At 50.2% G+C, this 23814-nt stretch overlaps 1 protein-coding gene across 5 annotated transcripts in view; it reads left to right on the forward strand.

The window, feature by feature from the left end:
- LOC127004070 (uncharacterized) overlaps positions 1-23814 on the forward strand; it is a 121942-nt gene that overhangs the window by 65229 nt on the left and 32899 nt on the right. For 4 of the 5 annotated variants that reach the window (XR_007757611.1, XM_050871370.1, XM_050871371.1 and 1 more), the window contains exon 3: positions 22634-22672. The exons of the other annotated variant lie outside the window; for it this stretch is intronic. Coding sequence is in view for 3 of the 4 variants with exons in the window: in XM_050871370.1 (XP_050727327.1) it covers positions 22634-22672 (39 nt within the window). In the remaining variant the exon portion in view is untranslated. The remainder of the gene's footprint in view (positions 1-22633; positions 22673-23814) is intronic. 5 annotated transcript variants of the gene reach the window in all.

The following is a 23814-nucleotide window of genomic DNA, read 5'->3' on the forward strand; positions in this document are numbered from 1 at the left end:
CTACCCCTTCTTTCCTTCCCCATCACCCCAACACCATCGTTATCCCCCTTCCTTCCTCTTACCTTCCCCAACACCATTACTACCCATTCTTAACTTCCCCATCACCCCAACACCATTACTACCCCTTCTATCCTTCCCCTTACCTTCCCCAACACCATTACACCCCTTCTATCCTTCTCCTTACCTCCCCCATCACCTTCGTTCGCATGCTCCATAGTCTCAAGGGCCAGTGTGACGGAGATAAGCACCGAGGCCACGCGCAGCTTACCTTTATCGGACCCTTCTCTTTGGTTGACATGCCTGCGACTCCCTCTCCTTCACCCCGCTTCCTTCCTTGATAACACTCCTCCGCTTGTCCTTCATCTCTTCCTGTACTTGTTTATTTTTCTCCCTTCCACTACCTCCACATTGCCCCTTCCTCCTCCTCCTCCTCCTCCTTCTCCCCCCATCCTTCCGAATAACACGCCCCCGGCAGCCCCTTTTACCTCCTTCCCGCGGTAAACATGCTCCCTCACTTCACCCCTTCACCCTTTCCTTTGGCCGACATGGCCCATCCAGCCTCCCATCTCCCATCTCCTCCTCCCTCTTACCTCCTCTCATTTCTGGATTACATGCCCACAGCAAACCTCCTTTCCGGGCTAACAATACATGACCGACTCTCCTCCTCCTCCTCCTCCTCCTCCCTCTGGCTGTATGTACACACTCGCCTCATCCTCCATTTGCCTCGCCAGACTAACCCCGGGAGCCACCGTGGAGGGTTAGGCCTACGCAGTGATCTCAATTTATAGCCTCTCATCGGCCGCCCCTCCGCCTGCGTCTCCTCCCCGGCGTTGCCTTGTTTGTGCTCGGCTCGTCGTCGCCTCCGTCCGCCCCACGCCCTGAATCACCGCCTGCGTCCCTCGCCCCCCACGCCGCCGCCGCCGCCGCCTCACACGACTGATAAACGTAGTGATTCACCTCAGAGTGCCAGGTCGTTTCTTCCTCACCTGCCGGCCGTAATTACATGGGGCGGGCAGGTGGGTAGGCCTGCCCTGAGGTATGTGAGGGCCTCGGCGGGTAGGCCTGGGTGGTGTGCGGCCCAAGAACCGGCCTCGTACGAAACAAACAAACGCTGCAAAGTTGTGTTACCGGGCCCGTCCTGTCTGTCCGTCCCTCGCTCCGCTTTGTCCTGAAGGAGGCGGCGCTCGTTCCTTCGTCTCCCCGCCGCTCCTTCTCTTCCTGTTTACATTCATCCCATCTCCCTTTCGTTGCTTCTCCCTATTCCCCTTTTAACCTTTTCTTGACACACTTTTCCTGTTCCACTCGTTTTCCCTTTCTCTGCTCCTCCTCCTTTCCCTTCCACCCTATCCCCTATCCCCTTCCCTTTTTTTATTTTACCATCCCTGTCCTCTGTTCTTCCTTCCCCTTCCCTTGTGCTCCGTCATGCATCGTTGCTCTCTCCGTCACACTAAAGTTGCGATCAGTGTCAAGTAAACAATAGCAGCCCTTACCCTCGACCTTGCTGTTGCTGTTGTCCGTCGACCTCCAAAATCGTCCACCCCCTCCTGGCAGCGCTGTGGTCCAGATGGCGTGGCTGTTCTGTCATCCGGGTCGTGCAAGCCGCCCCCGCGTCCAGGACTCGTGACTCGTATTGCGGATGAAATAAACTATAAACAGCTGTTGTCCTCGACCCTCCTGTCCTGTTGTGAGTTCCCTTCGCCTTGCGTCAGCTCCGTCACCAGCACGCCACACCGTTCCGGGAGTCTGGAGTCGCGTGGCCTCAGTGTTGCGACGCCAGAGAGGAAAATAAAAACTATCATTAAAAGCTGTCGCGTCTTCGGCTCACTTACGGCTGACGACACATCGGTGAGCGCTGTGATGTATTCTGTACCATGGCGTTTGCAAAGTTGCCAGGACCGCCTGTTGCACCATTTCTTCCACGTCACGTTGCGAAAAAGAGAGAAAGGGACGGAGGACGTTGCGGGGCTTGAGCAACATAACAGCAAGACGGCGGCACCCTCAGGTCACGCCAGGGCGGCAGCGTGGAGCTTCATGGTCTGGCAGCGTCTTGTGGCACTCCTTGCAGCATCCGGGACGAGGCGGGTCTCAAGGCGGCGGGTGGCGGGTGGCGGCCCTCATGAGCGGCATCCTGTGGCGGCATTGACGTCAACAGATGGGCAGTCACGCCGCCGCGGCCCCTGAAAGGAAGGCCAGAAAGTTATGATGAGCCGCCAAGGCAACACAGGGGCTCCGGAAGCTGGATTATGACCGCTAACCCACACACTTTGCTGAGCGCCGCACTCGCCATTCTCGCGGGTGTGGGCGGCTCTGCGTGGGCGGGGCTGGGCACGGAGGGCGAACTGGAGTCGATACTATTGCTTTCCTTCCCACAATACACAATAACCAGTCCTGTCAGGCGGCAGAAATGTAACTCCCAGCCGCGGCGGAGTGTGCAGCGGGGATAAAAACTTGTTAGCTGGCGTTCCCGTCCCGTCCCGTCCCTCAATAACCGCATTAGTAAATTTGCAGACGACACAAAGATTGGCAACTCGGTTCTCACTGACGAAGACAGGCAAAGCCTCCAAGAGGATTTGCACAAAATTTCAGCTTGGTCGGATAGATGGGAGATGCCCTTTAACGTAGACAAGTGCCAGGTCCTTCAAGTTGGAACGAGGAATAAGAAGTTCGAATACGAAATGCGCGGCGTTAAACTCAAAAGCGTTCAATGCGTCAAAGACTTGGGGGTCAAAATCGCGTCAAACCTCAAATTCTCACAGCAATGCATCGATGCAGCAAATAAAGCGAACAGAATGTTGGGCTTCATTAAAAGAAACTTTGTATTCAAGAATAAAGATGTAATACTCCCGCTCTACAACAGTTTAGTCAGACCCCACTTGGAATATGCGGTACAGTTTTGGTCTCCCCACCATGCAAAGGATATTGCTAAATTAGAAGGTGTTCAGCGTCGGGCAACGAAAATGATCCCTTCCTTGCGCAACAAATCCTACGAAGAAAGGCTTTCTACCCTTAACATGTTCTCTCTTGAGAAACGTCGCCTCCGAGGAAAACTGATCGAATGTTTTAAAATACTTAATGGTTTCACGAATGTAGACAGATCAACATTGTTTATGATAGATGACACTTTGCGCACGAGGAACAATGGCGTAAAACTCAGATGTAGACAAGTAAATTCAGACTGCACCAAATTTTTCTTCACCAACGTTGTAGTGCGAGAATGGAATAAGCTTCCACCGTCAGTGGTCCAGTGTAACACGATTGACTCCTTCAAAAATAAGCTCGACCGTCACTTCCTTCAACTTAATATCAACTAGAGTAGAAATGCAACGTTTTGGAGTCTTCTGATTAATGTAAAATCACTTAGGTTTAAGGACAGACCACCAAGTCTGGACCATGGGGTCTGTGTGGTCTGATTTTCTATGTAAATCTATGTAAATCCACCTTCATTCCCGTCTCGTCTTGTCCTGTCCACCTCCCGCCCCGTCCCGCCCCTTTTAAATCTTTCTTTCCTCTTTGATTCGGAGAGGCTCGGGGTCACTCAGGGTACGAGGAACGGGACGAGAGAGAGAGAGAGAGAGAGAGAGAGAGAGAGAGAGAACTGAGCAATTTCGTGAGCAAGGAGAAAGTGTATGTAAAGATGATTAAAGCATTTCGGGGTCTGCGTCAGTAACCTTGTGGCGGCGACGGAGGAGGAGGAGGAGGAGGAGGAGGACTGACTGGCGGTAGTGATGTTTCTGCTTCAATCATCTTCACCATCATCACATCCATCGCGAAGAAAAAAAAAAACATCTGCTCACCCTCTCATCCTCCCCTTCTATCTTTTTTTTTTTTTTTTTTTTTTTTTTTTTTTTTTAGTATATTTGCTCATTGCGATGCTGAGGCTAGTTTAACCCCTTGCCCATCTTCTTGTTCCTCCTCCTCCTCCTCCTCCTCCTCCTCTCTCCATCTTCTCTTCCTCCTGAGGCTTGTTTAACCCCCCTTGCTTCTCTTCTTGTTTCTCCTCCTACTCCATCTCCTCTTCCTCCTCTTCTTGTTTCTCCTCCTACTCCATCTCCTCTTCCTCCTCTTCTTGTTTCTCCTCCTACTCCATCTCCTCTTCCTCCTCTTCTTGTTTCTCCTCCTACTCCATCTCCTCTTCCTCCTCTTCTTGTTTCTCCTCCTACTCCATCTCCTCTTCCTCCTCTTCTTGTTTCTCCTCCTACTCCATCTCCTCTTCCTCCTCTTCTTGTTTCTCCTCCTACTCCATCTCCTCTTCCTCCTCTTCTTGTTTCTCCTCCTACTCCATCTCCTCTTCCTCCTCTTCTTGTTTCTCCTCCTACTCCATCTCCTCTTCCTCCTCTTCTTGTTTCTCCTCCTACTCCATATCCTCTGCCACCTCTTCTTGTGTCTCCTCCTCCATCTCCTCTTCCTCCTCTTCTTGTTTCTCCTCCTACTCCATCTCCTCTTCCTCCTCTTCTTGTTTCTCCTCCTACTCCATCTCCTCTTCCTCCTCTTCTTGTTTCTCCTCCTACTCCATCTCCTCTTCCTCCTCTTCTTGTTTCTCCTCCTACTCCATCTCCTCTTCCTCCTCTTCTTGTTTCTCCTCCTACTCCATCTCCTCTTCCTCCTCTTCTTGTTTCTCCTCATACTCCATCTCCTCTTCCTCCTCTTCTTGTTTCTCCTCATACTCCATCTCCTCTTCCTCCTCTTCTTGTTTCTCCTCCTACTCTATCTCCTCTTCCTCCTCTTCTTGTTTCTCCTCATATCTCCATCTCCTCTTCTTCCTCTTCTTGTTTCTCCTCCTACTCCATCTCCTCTTCCTCCTCTTCTTGTTTCTCCTCATATCTCCATCTTCTCTTCCACCTCTTACTCCTCCTCCTCCCCTCCATGCACACTCCAGAGATTGTCGCACCAGCTGGCAAATCTCATCTACTAAGTAGCTGGCAAGCATCTGACGTGCCTGCTTTTAGCCTGCTCTTCGTCGATGACCGGGGATGGCTGGCGGAGGGACGGATGTGGCGACGCAGGGCACGTGGGATGGATAAGAATGGCTGCGTCAGGATGTAAACAGTGCGATGGGGAAGCTGCTCTAAACATATGGCGTTAGGTTTTGTTTGTGTGGTATTAATAGGTGGTCATAAGGAAGTAGCGTGAGGGGTGAGAAGTCAGAGAAGGGAGAGAGATTTTTGAGGGTTTCTGACGGTGAAGCTGCTGTTTTATGCGTGAGGTGTTAGGTTCTGTATGCTGTGCTAATAAAAGGTGGTCAGTGGGAAATATTGTGGGGGTGAGAAAAGACATTTGTGAAGATATAAAGCAAGGTATTCTACTCCCGAACCCTTGAACGTGACAGGGAGGCGAGAGGCATAGCGGAGTGCTGGTGAGCCATAAGTAAAAGACAGCCAGAAGTTGACGGTGTAGGAGTTAGTGCTGGAAGGGAGGGAAGGGGATGGGAAATAGGCCACGACGGAGAGAGTGTAAAGTGGGGCAGTGAGGCGTGTGTGGGGTGGGAGTTGTGAGGTCCCTAACACATGGAAGGGGGCTTGTTGGAAGGGACGAGAAGTGTTAGAGAAAAATTTCATCACGGGAGAGTAGATGAAGTGGGTGGGGGTTGTGGAGCATGTGTGGAATGGGGGTGGAAGGGAAAAGTACCATCACGAGAGAGTGGACGAAGGGGGTGGGTGGGGGTTGTAAAGCATATGTGGAATGGAGTGGAGGGGGGAAAGTGGACGAATGGGGTGGGTGGGGTTCGTAAAGCATATGTGGAATGGAGTGGAGGGAGGAAAGTGGACGAAGGGGGTGGGTGAGGGTCGTAAAGCATATGTGGAATGGAGTGGAGGGGGGGAAAGTGCCATCACGGGAAAGTGGATGAAGTGGGTGGTTGGGGTTTGTAAGTATGGGTGGAATGGGAGTTTAAAAGGGGAGGACGCAGCACATGTGGAGTGAAGACGCAACCAACCATCGCCACAACCACCCGCCAGACACTCCCGCTGCAGATAACCGGGGCTCGTGCGTGGTCTGGCCGCGGGCAGCACCAACACCAAAATAGATTGTCGTGATCACCTCGACGATGCCTGCCGGAGGGTGATGCATCCCGGGAAGCCGCGCGAGGGGAGGCTGACGCAGGGAAGGACTTATATGGCGCGACGCTGACAAACGGCCTGTACTGCTGCACCGGCGAGACCCTCCGTGTTTGCCGTGTGTGCCCCGTGTTTGCCTAGATCAGTCTCTTTGGCGAGGAGCCGGCGATTACGTAAGGCTGGAGGGTGAACAGCGCGGCGGAGGGCGGCGGCGAAGGGGCCCGTGCAGCTGCTGGAAGGTCGACGAGTCACTTTGCTGTAGCCACACGCAGATTACCTTTTCAGTACTGTTAATGACAACCGAAGAATTGCTCAGCTTTGTCAGTTTCGTGGGTGATCGGAGCTTTGTGTTTTGTTCCCTCCGTGTGCCGTTGGTAACAGTGGTAACGAGCAGGGCGGCTGATGGGCGGCCGTTAGGCGGGAATATTCAGCGTGGCTATATGTGGCGGCGTGATTTGTCTGTGTTGAGGCCGGGAGGGAGGCGGCCACGAGGAAGATTTTGGGGGCTAACTCGCGGCGCCTCGGCACACGGCTGACCTGACCATCCACCACCACCACCATATCCTTAAGTAATCCTCTTCCATCCACTCAGTGCCGAGATCACACCCAGGCCACCGTGACGGCCATCTGACGGGCGGTAATGGCCTTCAGCAACGGCCTGGCGGTGCTGGAGGCCGGGCAGATGGGAATGGATGCTTCGCCGGGCAGGAGGCATCCCTCGCCGTCCACACTATTCATATCAGCTCTGTATAAGGCGCGGGTCTGCGGGCTGTCGCTCACGAACACGCTCCCCTCAGACGTAGGCCCATGTTATAAAACTCCTCCAAACATTAGTTTATCTATTTAAAAAAGCTCTCGCAAAAGTTGCAGAGGCTTCCATGAGTGGTTTCTTGAACCTAGCGATAGTTTTGGAAGGTTTCTGCTCCATTAACGAGAAAAATAACATGACAAGCCGACGCTCCTCGGTGGCCTTCAAAAACGGTCGTAACAAGAGCCCGAAACGTTTGATAATACGAGTCGTAGGGCAATATTGCGGCGCCCAAGTACACATATTTGACAAGGCTTTCATAGGAGTTGTGGGCATTTCCATGGGTAGTTTGACATTTCTTTTGTACCAAGAACCCCCAAAAAATACTTATTAGAACCCGACTGATCTTGTCTTTGACCTCTGGACATAGTAGATGTGAAAGGCAGAAGCGTTTGAGAATACCTACCTTAAGCTCAGGCTGCCCGTCCAAACGCCCTGTCAGCCTCCATCTCTCTTAGGCCCGCCGTCCCCTAAGCCAGCCAGCCACACAGGCCTCGGGGGTTCTTTATGCCCCGTGACATCAGCGATACACTGAGGCTTCGGCACAGTTCGCCTCCACATGGCCGCCGCCGCTGGGAGAGTTTATCTGAGGCGTCTGGAACTGGTCACGCCTCGCCGCTGTGCTTCTTTTGTGCCGCTGTGGGCCGCGTTGTGCTCATTGGTGTTGTGGTGCAAGGCATTGAGGGACCCACGAAGCCCAGCGTCATCTCACGGTGGTATCTCATCCTCCGGGCAGTCGCCTTGGTCATTCCCTGCACGATCGGTTGGTTGTCTGTCCGCCTGGTGATGGGGCGCGTCCTCGACCCTCGCGCCTCGCTGAATTGAAAATCGTGCAAGTTCATCGCTCTGCCGCAATTCTTCTCAGATTTTCGATGTAGGATTTTCTGTTATCAATTTCGGAGTATTATCACGCCTCCAGCCTCAAGGGGGACCCACTGAAACCCGTCGCGTCCACCCTGCCGGAGGTTTCGCTTCCTTTACGTCCTCCAGCCAGTGCTTGTAGCCGGGCGGGGCAGTGCAGGTCTAGGCCGGGATTGCCTCACCTCGCCGAGCCGGTCCCTATCACCGACGCTCATCTATTGAGACATCGAGGCCCTGGGATGAGGGGGAAGGGGCCGCAGGAGGGGCGCCCCGTGTTGCCTCACGGCCCACCTGTGCACGGCGGATCCTCCCGTGTGCTCGGCGGAGGGACTGGACCCGAGGAGGCTGCCAAGAAGTGACCAGACTGTTACTTATTCAAAGGTCAGCGTGGCCGCGTTCCTTTGGCGTGGTGATATTTTTTTCTGTCATCATCTGTTCGACTTGGTGATACTCTGCACCATCTGCCTTATCTGTGCTGTTCCTGTGTCCGTTCCATCCGTGTCTCAGCTTCGTATACACACACCATGATAGTGAAAGTATGGAGGAGTGGTATATTTTTGTCAGTGTTTGATTGGATGATGTTCTGCACAGTTTGAGTCACCTGTCCCCTTCCTGTGTCCACTCCATCTCTGTTTTACCTTTTTTTATATACACCGTGATAGCACAAGAATGGAACAAGCACCAAATACACAGATAGAGCACATCAGCACTCACCTGCCAACCATCGCCGAGTAGCCACATGCTGTCTGCTAACTCTATACCTTCAGCAACTTTCGTCTTGTCAAGTTGAGCTTCGGGGGCAGCAAAATAAGGCCGGCACCACTAAAAAAAAAACTACCTAGCTCGCCACTGACAGGTTGGGCCGACTACTGGTGCCTTCGATACAGCCGCCCGGTACTGTGTCGTGCAAAAAATAAAGCTTTAAGACCAGACGTTGTACAAAACACTGGCAGCACGAAGGTGAGGCACATCAGTGTTAACGAACGAACGTAGCTATGTGGGAAAACAACAACATCAACAGCAGCAAAACAGCACACACACACACACACACACACACACACACACACACACACACACACACACACACACACACACACATTACCCGACGTAAGGAAGGATAAAACGACATGACCTCTCACACATCGTAAAACTCCCATCCATCCACAACTCACCCCCCACACCGCCCCACGCTGATCCCCAAACAAGGATGAGAAGGGAGCGTTGCGTAACCTGAGGGGGGGGGGGGGAGGCCTCGCGGCGTATCACTTCTCTCCTAGGGGCACCTGGACCTCCCTCAGGTGGACGGGGCGCGGCGGGAGTGCAAGGCCGGGGAGGTGGAGGAAGGGGGGGCGAGGGGGGCACTAACCTTTCTCACTCCTGCCCACTTATTTAGTTCTCCTCACGTCACCTTCTTATGTTCCTCCTCCTCCTCCACTTTCTCCACCTCCTCCTCCTCCGCCTCCTCTTTAGCATACAAAAAGATCAATCCTTCTTGGGTAGCGTCAATGTTACATCACCTGCGTACTTCCCCATATGGCACACCTCCTCCTCCTCCTCCTCCAGCCTCAGGGTCGTCAGGAGGGCCGCGGGAAGGCCTTTACCGCTGTGTTGTTGTGTTGCGCTGCGTGACAGTCATCCACGTGTTGTGTTGCGTTGCGTTGCGTTGTGTTGTTTCAAGGCGAGGAATGGAATTTTAAGTGGTCGAAAGACGAGCCGTGGTGTACCTTTGTGTTTTCCCACGCTTGGCAGGGGTGTTGTTTTCTCTCTTTCTCTTTCTCTCTCTCTCTTTGGTTGTGTTGTTCCTTGAGCCTTGTGTATGTGTGTTTGTGTGTGCGAGTTTTTTTTTATTTCTCTCTCTCTCTCTCTCTCTCTCTCTCTCTCTCTCTCTCTCTCTCTCTCTCTCTCTCTCTCTCTCTCTCTCTCTCTCTCTCTCTCTCTCTCGAGTTTTTCTAGTGTTGTTTTTGAGCCTTGTGTTGTGTGTTTGTGTGTGTTCGAGTCTTTTTTTCTCTCCGGTAGTGTTGTTTCTTGAGTCTTCTGTGTGTGTGTGTGTGTGTGTGTGTGTGTGTGTGTGTGTGTGTGTGTGTGTGTGTGTGTGTGTGCAAGATTAAGTTTCTGCCACCTCATCCTCTCCTAATCCTATCGGCCCTCAAGTCAGCCTTCCCAGTCGGGCGTGGCGGATACACACACACACATAAGCGAGGGGACTTTTTTTCATCGATAAGGCTCCCATTCACCCTTGGGAGGTCACACGCCCGCCCCAGAAAACGCTGACCCCCGACAACATTACAAATTTCGCTGGAACTGAGAAATCCGCTTCGAAAGTTGATAGGATTCTAGTCCAGACCACTTTTTTAGGCGTGGAGTGAGGAACCGGGAAGAGAAGGAGGAGGAGGCATCTAGGACGGGAAGGAGAGGGCAAAGGAGATGTATATGGAGGGAAAGGAAGGGTAAGGGAGCGATGATAGACGGGTATAAATAAGGGAGATGTAATAGGTAGAAGGAAGAGGATAGGTAGGAAGGTAGAGAGGAGAGTTTACAAGGGAGGAAAGGGGGAAGGGGGCGATAATAGACGGGTATAAATAAAGGAGATGAAATAGGTAGAATGAAGAAGGTAGAGAGGATAATTTATAAGGAAAGAAAGGGGGAAGGGAGCGATGATAAACGGGTAGAAACGAAGAAATAAGGGAGCTGGAATAGGAAGGAGACGAAGAGAGGAGGAGGAGGGAAGAGGGGGAAAAGAAAGAAAAATGAAAGGGAGAAACGAAGAAACAATGAAGCTGAAATAGAGAGAAGCAAGATGATCAGAGAAGAATGCATGGGACAGGAAAGGGAAGATGACGAAGAATATGCATAAGGAAGGGAGAGGGAGAGAAACAAAGAAATAGAGATGAAATAGAAAGAGAGAAGAAAGATGATTAGAGAAGAATGCATGGGGCAGGAAAGAGAAGATGACGAAGAATATATATAAGGAAGGGAAAGGAAGGAGGAGGGAGAGAAGCAAAGAAATAGAGAGATGGAACAGGAAGAGAGAAGAAAGATCATGGAAGAATATAGGGGACAGGAAAGGGAATGAAGGGTGGTTCAGGGAGAAACGCGGGAAATGATAATGTCAAGTTGGGTACAGGAGGAGGAGGAGGAGGAGGAGTAATAATGCTAGTTGAAGGAGATAGAAAAGGAAGAGGAAGGGAATGAACGAGCGAACGAGGACAAGGAGGAAGGAAGAAGGGAAGAACAGTTGTGATGAAGTTGGAAGTAAGTGGCCTTGAGAAATAATAACACTAAATTAATACAAAATAACATGATTGGGATCTTACGTCACAGCAAACAGTTGTCGTGAAGGTTCAGGGAATGCGTAAGTGGGGAGAGAATGAGGAGAGACATGTGGGAGGGAGGAAGAAGGAAAGAACAGACAGGGTGGAGGGAAGGAAGGAGACACTAATGGAGAGGGAGAGAGGGAGGGAAGAGAGATATAATAGCAGTGGAACGGAAGAGAGTAGAGAAGATTATGGGGGGGGGTAAGGAGAGGGACGATCAAGGGTGGGATAAGGGAGGGACTGGAGGTGTCGGAGGGAGGAAGAAGGAAAGAACAGACAGGGTGGAGGGAAGGAAGGAGAGACACTAATGGAGAGGGAGAGAGGGAGGGAAGAGAGATATGATAGCGGTTGAACGGGAGAGAGTAAAGATTATGGGGAGGTAAGGAGAGGGACGATCAAGGGTGGGATAAGGGAGGGACTGGAGGTGTCGGAGGGAGGAAGAAGGAAAGAACGGACAGGGTGGAGGGAAGGAAGGGGAGACACTAATGGAGAGGGAGAGAGGGAGGGAAGAGAGATATAATAGCGGTGGAACGGAAGAGTAGAGAAGATTATCGGGGGTAAGGAGAGGGACGATCAAGGGTGAGATAAGGGAGGGAGTAGAGGAGACGGAGAGGGAGGGAGAGGGCGAGGCAGGTGTAACAGGTAGCAGGTGAGGAGTTGACAGGGTTTGCTTATCCCTCCAAATCCCTGTAAATCGTCAGCGCACGGCTTCCCAGGCCAAGGCAGAGGCAGGGAAGGGCTAAGGGAAGGGCTGCATGTCGGGGCCGCGTCCCTAGAGCTGCCTGCAAGCCCTCGTGTCCTCGTTGCAGTGGTCGTGAGAGAGCTTGGGCGGCTTCTGGAGGTTCAGTAAGGGATGCGAAGTCGAAGGTTTAGTGAGGATCGGAATTCGTGTAGAAGGAGGAGGAGGAGGAGGAATGAAAATATAGAAAGGAGATAAGAGAAAAAAGAATATAAGATGAAAAGAAACTAACACAAGAAAGGAGAGAGAGAGAGAGAGAGAGATTGTTGGGGTTGTTGGTTGTTTTTCCTTAGATAGACTGTAAACACCTTACCTGTGTGCCATATAAATTACTGATCAGGGCCAAATACACGCAGCTGCCGCCTCAGTGATCTTATGAAGCCTAAGATCAACACGGCGGGAGCGAGGCCATGGCGGTGTTTCTTGACAGCCGGCGCGAGAGAAAGATAGGAAAGATGGGAAGAGAAAGATAGGAAAGATGGGAAAGGGAACGACAGGGCGAAGAAAGGGGGAAGAGGAAGGGAGCGATGATAGATTGGAGAAACGAAGAAATAAAGGAAGTGAAATAAAAAGAAGGAAGAGTAGGTTGGAAGGAGGTAGGCAGGTAGGTAGCCAGGTCTGTGCCGCCGCTGCCAAGGTGACGGAGGTGGCTGTTCCTCTGTGTCCAAGGGTTGTGTTGTGTCACCACGCCGCCGACCACCTCCCGCGATCTGACAGATGACACCCCACCAGCCTCCTCTTGACACACAAACCTGACAGCGAAGGAAAAGACACGTATACACTGCATCATTCTTCCTGTCAACGCGGGGCTGTGCTTGAATGACCGCAGCATGCATGCATGAACGCCACACCTCTGGACGGGGCGCCTACAATGCTGCTACATGTGGCTCGAGCGCCTTGCCCTGCGTGTTAAACGGCGGCGGAAGGAAAGAAATTACGTGTTCTTTCTTTTCCTGTTCGTCATGGCAATCAAACTTGAAATATTAATAAGGCCGCAGTATGCAAGGTTGTGTCGCTGTGAGTGTTATGCGTCCCATGCACACGCCGGGAATTACCCGACCGCTTTAACGTGAAGCACTGGCCGTTAGTCAGCAGGAGCCTGCCCCTGCGGAGTGCTGAACAGCCACTATTATATTTTGAGGCCTGACTAATCCTTCCAAGCAGCCACGACCGGTCCTGGGCGCGGGGAGTCAAGTGGGCAGATAATGTTGTTTAGGTCAGCCGGTTTGAAGGCGCTGTGAGGCTGCCCCGGCTACGCATGGCGAGCTACACGTTGGGGAAGTGCGGGGAAGGGAGGAACAACAGGATCTTAAACTAACAGGGATGGCAGCTACTGTGTTACCGGGGCCGTAAGTTGTCCAGTAAACAGCATGTTGTGAAGACGCTTGCCTCCCGCCCAACAGTTTCCTCGGGTGGAGGTGGAGGCGGCGCGTGTGGGCGGGCGGTGAGGCGGGCCAGCGTCCTGCTGTCTGCTGTGGCTGATCACTGACGGCGGGTACGCGACCACACGGGTCGTGGCGGGTGGCGGACGTGCCGTCCGGTGGTGGTGGTCGCCTCTCTCTGTGGCCTGTTTGCCGGGGGTCCTGCGAACACCACCGCGTCGTGCTCTAAATTCGTCAAAACAAGTTACTGGACTCGGAAGGATCCACACACTCCATCTAGCCTTTTCCATACAGACCAAAGTGCCATCTGAAAGAGAAGCTGAAGCTGTCAGCCTCGCAGATCCCGCCTGCCAGCGAGAGAGACGGCTTGTCTCATACACGTCAGTCTTGACACACACGCCTGGAAAACGTTCAGTACCCTCTCTACAAATTATTATACTGCTTCTGACACTGACGGTGATGGAGTGGCAGTGTTTTGTGGACTTTAAACGCGCCACATTAGTGTAGGCACTATATTCCGACACCATGGGGTGTATCAGACACGGTAGGAAGATAGTTACTAATCTGATGACCTGCAGAATTTAAGGATGAGGAGGAGCAGGCGATGAGTGCAAGATGAGCCTTAAGGGGAGGGGGGAGTGACTGTTGCTGCTTCGATGTGGGTCAGGTTTGTGTGTGTTCCTGAGCTGCTGTGTGGCGGGACGGCGGCGGCGGGCTCGAGGGACTGCCGTGGCGGGGCGGCGGACAAGGGAGGGACGCACCGGGCCAAGGACTAGCTTCTCTGGCTCTGTTTTAGGACAGCTCGCATCGCAGTGTAAGAGGCTTTATGACATGACATCAGGAATATTCTAAAGCGCCTTGAAAATACGAAAACACCAAGAAGGTCTTCGTCTCTACGCGCTGACAAAACCATTCTGAATTCTGTCCACGTGCCTCCGGGCTTTGAACTTGTCCTGTGTACACGAGAGAGCTGACTGGAGATTTGGCGATAGGCGGGGCGGCGGCGGCGTAATTTCATTCACTGGGCGCAAGGGCATGTTGGCCAGATAAGGCGCGGCGGGGAGTGGCCGCCAGACACCCTCAGGTCCCCCGGCGCTGCAGTGTGTGGGGACCTCGCCGCAGACCTCGCTAAGTCACCCTCCTCGACTCGACGTCCCGGAGTGGCATAAATTTCTCCCTCCTCGTTCGTTCCTTCTTCATTCATCAGATAGTGTCAAGGACCTCGTTTAATGTTCGTCCACCTGTCGTTCGCGTTTCCCTTCCTCTTCCTCTTCTCCATTCATCAGATAGTGTCGTTAGCCTCGTATAATGTTATGTGCTCCTTCGTCCACCTATCGTTCGCGTTTCCCTTCCTCCTCCTCTTCTTCATTCATCAGATCTGCGTTGTGAGCCTCGTTTAATGTTCTGTGCTCCTTCGTCCACCTTTCGTTAGTGTTTTCCTTCCTCTTTCTCTTCTCCATTCATTAAATCTGCATCGTGGAATTCATTTAACTTGTCTCCTTCCGTTCCTTCTTTTCCACTTATCGTGACTGCTCTTACCTTCCTCTTCTTTATTCATCAAGTCTGTGTAGTGAGTCTTGTTTACCTGGCTTCCTCATACTCAACTCCTGCGCCGTCGTATACTCATCTGGACTCAACACCCACCCATTCATCACCCACCTGCTTGTATGTCCACGGCACGAAGCGTTTCCTTTAGATGCAACTTTTTCACGCAGTATTCCATAACCACACAGAAAGAGCAAGTCACTGAATGGAGAGTTAGTCTGTTTGCGGACAACGACGAGTTTTTAATAAGAAGAAAAAGAACCCGAAGACGAAACATTTAGTACTTGCATTGGGAAGACTAAAATGTTCAAGCAGCTTCCAGTTTATCTTAGCCCATTATGCAGCAGTCACCACACACCTGCGCTTAATATATTTCCAGGTGTGTTTTTAGGTGGGTAGTGAGGGATCTTGAAGCAATGACGTGATGGGTTAGATATGAGAGAAAACGAAAGAGGAAAAAAATGAAGAAAAGGAGTGGATGAGGGACCTTGAGGCAGTGACGTGGTGGAATAGATAAGAGAAAAAACGAGAAAGAGGGAAAAAAACGAAGAAATGGAGTGGGTGAGGGATCTTGAGGCATTGACGTGGTGGATTAAATAACAGAGAAAACGAGAAAGAGGAAAAATAAAGGAGGAAAAGGAGTGGGTGAGGGATCTTGAGGCAGTGACGTGATGGATTAGATAAGAGAGAAAACGAGAAAGAGGAAAAATAAAGGAGGAAAAGGAGTGGGTGAGGGATCTTGAGGCAGTGACGTGATGGATTAGATAAGAGAGAAAACGAGAAAGAGGGAAAAAAACGAAGAAAAGGAGTGGGTGAGGGATCTTGAGGCAGTGACGTGTTGGATTAGATAAGAGAGAAAACGAGAAAGAGGAAAAATAAAGGAGGAAAAGGAGTGGGTGAGGGATCTTGAGGCAGTGACGTGGTGGATTAGATAAGAGAGAAAACGAGAAAGAGGAAAAATAAAGGAGGAAAAGGAGTGGGTGAAGGACCTTGAGGCAGTGACGTGGTGGAATAGATAAGAGAGAAAACGAGAAAGAGGGAAAAAAACGAAGAAAAGGAGTGGGTGAGGAATCTTGAGGCAGTGACGTGATGGATTAAATAAAAGAGAAAACGAGAAAGAAGGAAAAAAACGAAGAAAAGGAGTGGGTGAAGGACCTTGAGGCATTGACGTGGTGGAAAAGATAAGAGAGAAAACGAGAAAGAGAAAGAAGCCGAAGAAAAGAAACAGTAGCAGGCTTTTTTTTTTCATTATTGTTTTCTTTTTATTACGCCCTTGCACTGTCTCCTCTGCTGTAAAAAAAAAAAAAAAAAATCCATCAACACACCTGTAAACTAAAACGGGCAACAAAACCAACATACACGTAAACCAACAACAGAACACCTGAGCCCCGTGAAACATCCTCGTCCCTATCCCACCAGAGGAAGGAAGGGAAGGAGTAGTAGAGGGGGTCATGGGAGGCGTGGTGCAGGGTGGAGAAGGAAGGGTCAGGTTAGTTCAGTGTGCGGTGTGGCATCTCCTCGGGGCTTAAGGTACAGTGCTAGGAGGGACGGTGAAGGGGGAGGGGATAGAGGAGGAGCTAGGTTGTGGCTTGGAGGTGAAAGGCTTACTGGTGGATGAGGGTGGACTACCGAGGTGGAGGAGGTGGAGGTGCAAGTGTCGAAGTGGTGGTGGTGTTGGTATTCTGCAAGTGGATGATGGGTGGGTGGTGTTGATTGTTGAAGTGGAAGGAGGTGTTGGTAAAAGTAGGTGAAGGTGGATTGCTGTTGTGGAGTAGGTGGAGGTGGTGATGGTGGTGGTCTGCAGGTGGATGATGGGTGGATGGTTTTGAGTGTTGAAGTGGAAGGAGGTGTTGGTAAAAGTAGGTGAAGGTGGATTGCTGTTGTGGAGTAGGTGGAGGTGCAGGTGTCCAGGTGGTGATGGTGGTGGTCTGCAGGTGGATGATGGATGGGTGGTGGTGGTCCTTGAAGTGGGTGGAAGTGAAGAAGTCCAAGTAGTGGTGGTAAAGGTGGATGAAGGTGGACTGTGGTGATGGAGTGGGTGTCAGGTGGTGGTGTTCTGCAGGTGGACGATGGGTGGTTTGGGGTGTTGAAGTGGAAGGAGGTGAAGGTGGGAGTGATGGTGGAATACTGCCATGGTGGAGCAGGTGAAGGTGTCCAGGTGGTGGTGGTGGTGGTGGTCTGCAGGTGGATGACGAGTGGTGTTGGGTGTTAAAGTGGAAGGAGGTAAAGGTGGAAGTGATGGTGGAGCAGGTGAAGGTGTCCAGGTGGATGACGGGTGGAGTTGGGTGCTGGATGACCTCCCTCGCATTCCTCCCTCAGCGTCGGCGGCAGTGCTTCCCTAAGGGCAGGGCGGCGCCACCCACACGCCCACCCAGGCCACCCTCCGCCCATTCCCTACCTCCGCCTGCTTGACTCTGGTTCCCGCCGCCACCCGATCGCTCCCTCCCTCCCTTCACTCCACCCATAGTCCCGTATACTGGGTGTCTACTTTCCTCCTCCTCCTCCTCCTCCTCCTCCTTCTTCTTCTACTACTTCCTCCTTCCCTCCTCTCAATCTTCCTTCTGCTACGAATATTTTGTTTTGTTTTGTTTTTTCTTCTACTCCTCTTCGTCCTCCTCCTCTTCCGTCCTCATCATTTTAATCTTCTACTTCTTTCTCTTCTTTTGCTTTACTACTTTTACTCCGCTTCTTCCTCCTTCAATCCTTCTTTAACTACTACTACTACTACTACTACTATTACTACTACTACTACTACTACTACTACTACTATTCTAATTCTCCATTCTTCTTTTTTCTAATTCTACTTATTCTCCTCGTCTTCCTCTTTCTCCTATTCTTCCTCTTCCTCTTTTTTTCTCTTATTCATTCTCTTCTTCCTTCTCCTTCCTCTTTCTTACCGCTCTTTCTCTTCTTCCTCCTCCTTCCTCTCTCTCTCTTCCCCTTGTTCTCCTCCTCCTCCTCCTCCTCCTCCTCCTGCACCTGCCGCCTGATTATCACATCGTTGGTGTTGGTGAAGTCTCGCCCCTTGACGTCATCGCTGTGCCGCCTCTCTCCCTCCCGTCCATACCAACGCAACGCCGCTCAAGGGAACCAACAAACTAACTTACCAAATAGCCTCCTCCTCCTCCTCCTCCTCCTCCTCCTCTTGTGCCTCCTACTACTTACTTACATTAACTATTTAGCCTGTTGTGTTTTCCTTTTGTTTTTGTTTTTGTATCTCGTATCACCAACTTTTTTTTTTTTTTCCTTTCTGTTCTCGTTTTTTTTTTTTTTTTTTTTTTTCCACCGTCAACTTTCCCTTTTTCGTTTTCGTCCTTTTTTGTCCTTGTGTATTTCCTATCGCCATTTTCGGTTTCCATTCGGTTTTGGTGAATTTCGTATCACTTATCAATTTATTTTTTGGTCCTTTTCTTTTTTGTGTATTTATCTTTTTTTCGTCCTTTTCTTTTTTGTGTATTTCAGGTCACCAATTTTTTTTTTTCCCCTTCTGTTCTCGTTCTCGTTTATTTCGTATCGCTATCAAGTTTTTTTTTTTTATCTTTTCTTTTATTTGCTTGTTCGTGTGTATTTCGTATCACTGGATTTTTTTTCTTCATTGCATTTTTGGGTATAGTTGAAAGTTTTTTTTTTTTTTTTTTTTTTTTACGTGTCTATCGTATGTTTTGTTGTGTATTAATCTTTGTTTTATGGGGGTATGTATATAGAACTCTTAGTATGTATATTGGTGATTCTCTCTCTCTCTCTCTCTCTCTCTCTCTCTCTCTCTCTCTCTCTCTCTCTCTCTCTCTCTCTCTCTCTCTCTCTCTCTCTCTCTCATCCCTTCTCTCACAGGTGGGTGCGGCAAATGGTAAGGAAGGGAGTAGTAGGAGTAGTAGTAGGAGGAGGAGGAGGAGGAGTTGTAGGCGGGAGAATTGATAGGTGGGTAGCGGAGGGCACGTGGGCAAGCTTGGGTAGTCAGGGTGAGGAGGAGGAGGAGGTTCGGTGAGATGGAGATGCTGCAAGTTTGGGTGGCTAGCGGTGCATGGGTCGACACAAGGAGGGAGGGAGGGAGGGAAGAGGTAGGTGGTAGGAGGTGGGAGGGAGCTGCAGTGTGGGTGGTGATCGTGGCTGTGGTGGTGGGCGCTCAGCATCGTCTGGGATATTTTTAGCTTCACAGATGTCGCGTACCAAGAGTGTGTGTGTGTGCTGGTGGGCTGCATAAGAAGTATTTGAAGTTAAGAAGTATTTGGGGAGGGTTTAAAATGCGAAATACTTAGGGAAATGTATTTGAAAGAGGTCGGGGATATATTTGGCTTCACAGATGTCAAGTACCAGGAGTGTGTGTGTGTGCTGGTGGGCTGCATAAGAAGTATTTGAAGTATAAGAAGTACTTGGAGAAGGTATAAGATGTGAAATGCTTAGGGAAATGTATTTAGAAGAGGTATGAGATGTGAACACCAGCCTCAGCTTTGTCTAGGTGATATATTTAGCTTCACATATGTCGTGTACCAGGAGAGAGTGTGTGCTTACTGGTGGGATTTATATTAAGAAGTATTTGAAGGTATACAATGATTAATACCTAGGGAAATGTATTTGGAAGAGATATAAATGTGTAATACCAAGTGCTGTGTATTTGGGGATGGTATAACGACTATTAGAAGTATTTAGAGGAGATAGAAGACGTGTGGATATGGGTGCATTATGCGGGAAGGGTGTCGTGGAAGCGGGAGAGATATATTTAGCTTCAAGGATGTTCTTAGTCGACAGTGTGTTAGGGGAATAAGGGGGAAGGAAAAGAACAGGAGAGAAAATGGGAAAGAGGGGTACAGGAGATAAATGGAGAGAGAGAAAGGAGTAGGAGATAAATGGAGAGAGAGGAATAGAAGATAAAATTAAATGGAGAGAAAGGAGAGAGAAAATTAAATGGAGAGAAGGGAATGTGAGATGAAATGGAAGGAAAAGAAAGGGATAGACGAGAAAGGAATAGGAGAGATAGATAGATAGATAGACAGAGAGAGAAAGGATTAAAAGAAGAGGGAATGGATGGAAGCAATAGGAGGAGGAGGAGAGCAGAAATACAGCGACAACACTTAGGTAGAATTTAAAGAAGTGGAGGATGGGGAGAGAGAGAGAGAGAGAGAGAGATTACAGAACGTTTCGAAGCCTTACACCACCACCACCACCACCATCACTACCACCACCACCACCACTACCACCACCACCACCACCACCATCACTACCACCACCACCACCATCACTACCACCACCACCACGAACTCTTTGCTGCTTCTCTCATCACCACGACCTCACCACCACACCACCACTTATTCCTGTTCACTGCTTTTGCCCGCCCGAATCACCCCTTTCCACCACCACCACCACCATCACTACCACCACCCACCACCACCACCACTGCCCCGTTCCTGTTATTCTGTTGTTAGTTTTTCTTTATTTTATCGAGGCTACAGTGAAAGGAAAGCAAAATACAGACAGACAAGTTACAGTGAAGAGTTAAGTTTCGTCAGACAAAAGATGCTGTTGAGAGAAAAAAGATAGAGAAAATAAGAAAATAGAAGGCTTGGAAAATTAAATAAAGATAAAAAAGTGAAAAAAAGGAAAATGTAAGCAAGTATGTGTGTGGAGAGAGAGAGAGAGAGAGAGAGAGAGAGAGAGAGAGAATCACCATCTCCGCCATCATCATTCCACAGAAGATAACACTCGACATCTCTTGCATCTCGCGACCCTCCCTATCTTTGTCCTCTTCACCACTACCCTCATCATCACCCTCCTCATTCCCTCTACCCTCGCCCCCGTGCCTGCCAGAGTAACACCCCCTCCCTCCCCCTCCATCCATCTACACACACACACACACACACACACACACACACACGCGGGCCAGACAAGGGTAGGGCACAGCGGGGTGGGACGAACTCGGGGACGGGACAGATTTTCACATGTGCTAAGTTATGTAAGGCAGGGCTTGTAAATACTCGGACTCTGCTTCCTTTTTTTTTTTTTTTCCGTCTTCATCTTTCTCTTTCTTCCCTTTCTTTCTTTATCTTCCTCTTTTTCTCTTTCTCCCTCTTCTTTTTTCTTCATTCTCTTCCTTCTCTTTTCCTCCCCTTCCTCATTCTCTCCCTCCTCCTTTTTCTTCATTCTCTTTTTTTTTCCTTTCCTCCCCGTTTCGCTCCTTTTCTCTCGCCTGTTTCCCTTTCTCTCTTCTTCTCTCTCGTCTAGGCAGGGTTTCTAAATACTCCTCGTCTTCCTCCTCTTCCTCATCTTCTACCTCTTTCTCTTCCACCTCTTCTTTCTGTCTTCCTCTTCATCCTCCTGTTCCTGTTTCTCTTCTTACTCCTCCTCCTCCTCCTTCTCCTCCTCCTTTTCCTCCTCTTCCTCGTCATATTCCTGTAAATACTCCGACTCGGCTTGGCAGAGTAACTTTTTTTAGATATATTTACTCCAAGGCAGGAGGGAAGTGAGGGAGGGAGGGAGGAATGATGGAGAGAAGGAGTGTGGAAAGAGTGAACGTTCAGGACAAGGACGGAGGTGTGTGTGTGTGTGTGTGTGTGTGTGTGTGTGTGTGTGTGTGTGTTATGCAAGAAGTGGAGCGCGATACAGTTATAGTGGAAACTTGACGTCATTAATTAACATGCTGAGAAATTCCACCCCTGTCTGCTTGCTCATACCCACCCCCCTTTCTCTCTCTCTCTCTCTCTCTCTCTCTCTCTCTCTCTCTCTCTCTCTCTCTCTCTCTCTCTCTCTCTCTCTCTCATACAGTCTTACGCCCATTATTCACTATGCCACATGCTGTTCTTGTCACCCTCACCCTCCCTCCACCTCCTCCCTCACCCCCTCCCTCCCTCACCCTTTCCCTCCCTCACCCCTTCCCTCCCTCACCCCTTCCCTCCCTCACCCCTTCCCTCCCTTTCTCCTCTTTCTGTTGACCCTTCCACCCCCCGTCGGCACCCCTTCTCCATTCCCTTCCCTCCCCTTCTCCCTCACCCCCTCATCACCCCATCCCTCCCTTTCTCTCCCTCCCTTTCTGTTGACCCTTCCACCCCCCGTCGGCACCCCTTCTCCATTCCCTTCCCTCCCCTTCTCCCTCACCCCTTCATCACCCCTTCCCTCCCTTTCTCCTTCTCTCCCCTTCCCTCCCCTTTCTCTTGACCCTTCCACCCCCCGTCGCCGCCGCCGCCCTGGACAGTGATGCAGTTGGGCTCTTCATCACGGTTGCAGGAGCACGTTGGAATGTTGTTGGGGGGGGGGGGGGGATAGAGGTAGGGAGTGTCGTGTGTCAAGGTGTCTGTCTGCATTGGTGTGTGTGTGTGTGTGGGTGTGTGTGGGGGGGGGGGGGGAATGGGGAGCCCTGGTGGTCCTGCCTCGTCTGATATGCTGGAGCCCTCCGGTTGTTCTCTCTCTCTCTCTCTCTCTCTCTCTCTCTCTCTCTCTCTCTCTCTCTCTCTCTCTCTCTCTCTCTCTCTCTCTCTCTCTCTCTCTCTCTCTATCTATCTATCTATCTCTATCTATCTATCTATCTGTATCTGAGGTGTGTGTGTGTGTGTGTGTGTGTGTGTGTGTGTGTGTGTCAAGCGTGGGTGGTGTACAGTTGTGCCAGGCGCCTCCCCCACAAGGTCCCCGTGACACCCCCTCCTCCTCCTCCTCCTCCTCCTGGCATAGGCTCGTGACCTCGCCTCTCCTCCTTCCGCATCACCTTGTTTTCGTAACTGTCTTGCATAAATTTCTCATAAACTTTGACTGTCTTCTTTATACTCTTTTATATGGATACAGATTTTTTTTCTTTCTATTCAAGTAGAAGCTTTCATTTTTAGGCATTGATGTGTTGTACTTTAAGTTTGATTTTTGTATGTTCTTCTAACAGTAAGAATCAACATTGTTTTCTTTGCCACCCAAGTTGACCTTTCTAATACATTTTCTTTTTTTTCTCCTTGCAGGTAAGCCACAAACAGCCGCTCCGTCCACCTCCTGAGTCTGTGAGTGTGTTATCGTGTGTGTGTGTGTGTGATTACAACTCCGTATATGCGAGTGTGTGTTTTTATATGATCCAGTGTTAGATATCATGTGTGTGTGTGTGTGTGTGTGCGTGTGTGTGTGTGTGTGTGTGTGTGTGTGTGTGTGCTGACTACCGTTCCCACACAATTGTACGCTGGAAAGGATTACCACACAGCTCTTCACGGGATTAAGGGATTTCGGGTTTTGCTCCTCCTCCTCCTCCTCCTCGAACTTCTCCTTATTATCTTTCTCTTCTTCATAATAATACGTCGTCATCATTATTACCACCACTGTCATCACCGCCATCATCATCATCATGCCCTTCATTGCTGTTTGTTTGTTGTATGTTACAGTGAAAGCCGCCTACTTCCGTTCCTTTGAATGTAAATTGTTGTTGCATTATGAGACCGGGATTGTGTGCTCTCTTTTTTTTCCACTATGTTGTTCCCCTGTCGGCTACGCTGGGAAACACAGGGACACCAACAACACACTAACATACATACTAACACAACACACACTAAACGAACACACAAACTTATAACACACACAGTAATAACACAACACCAGGAACACAGGCTTGGCGGCGCTAAAAACACACACAAACACACACACTAACAACACAACACCAGGAACACAAGCTTGGCGGCACTAACGACACACACACACACACACACACACACACACACACACACACACACACACACACACACACACACACACACACACACTAACAACACACACACTAGCAACACAACACCAGGCATACAGGCTTGGCGGCATAGAAGTAAAAAAATAAAAATGGTGCTAACAGGGGTGTGGAGTCGGAGTCGAATTGTCTTATGTCCGACCCCACACTCCTGATTGTTACGCTTTGAACGTTTCTGCTTGGAACTGTCATCGGCAAAACGGGCTTGGCGGTAGCAGACAAAAAAAGTGTTGTTACGCTCCATACGTCGCGAGTTTGTTTGGAATTATCGTCATTGCTCTGTTGACATTTTTACCTCATGATTAAGGAAGGATGTCTGTGAGTACCTCTGGCGGTGGCTTTGAAGCGCGTGGAGAGTGTGACGCAGATGAGATTTCGTCAGTATTGTTTTGAGGTGAACGGATGCGTAGCGCGGCC

Source organism: Eriocheir sinensis, chromosome 27 (assembly GCF_024679095.1).
Source record: "Eriocheir sinensis breed Jianghai 21 chromosome 27, ASM2467909v1, whole genome shotgun sequence".
Classification (NCBI taxonomy): domain Eukaryota; kingdom Metazoa; phylum Arthropoda; class Malacostraca; order Decapoda; family Varunidae; genus Eriocheir; species Eriocheir sinensis.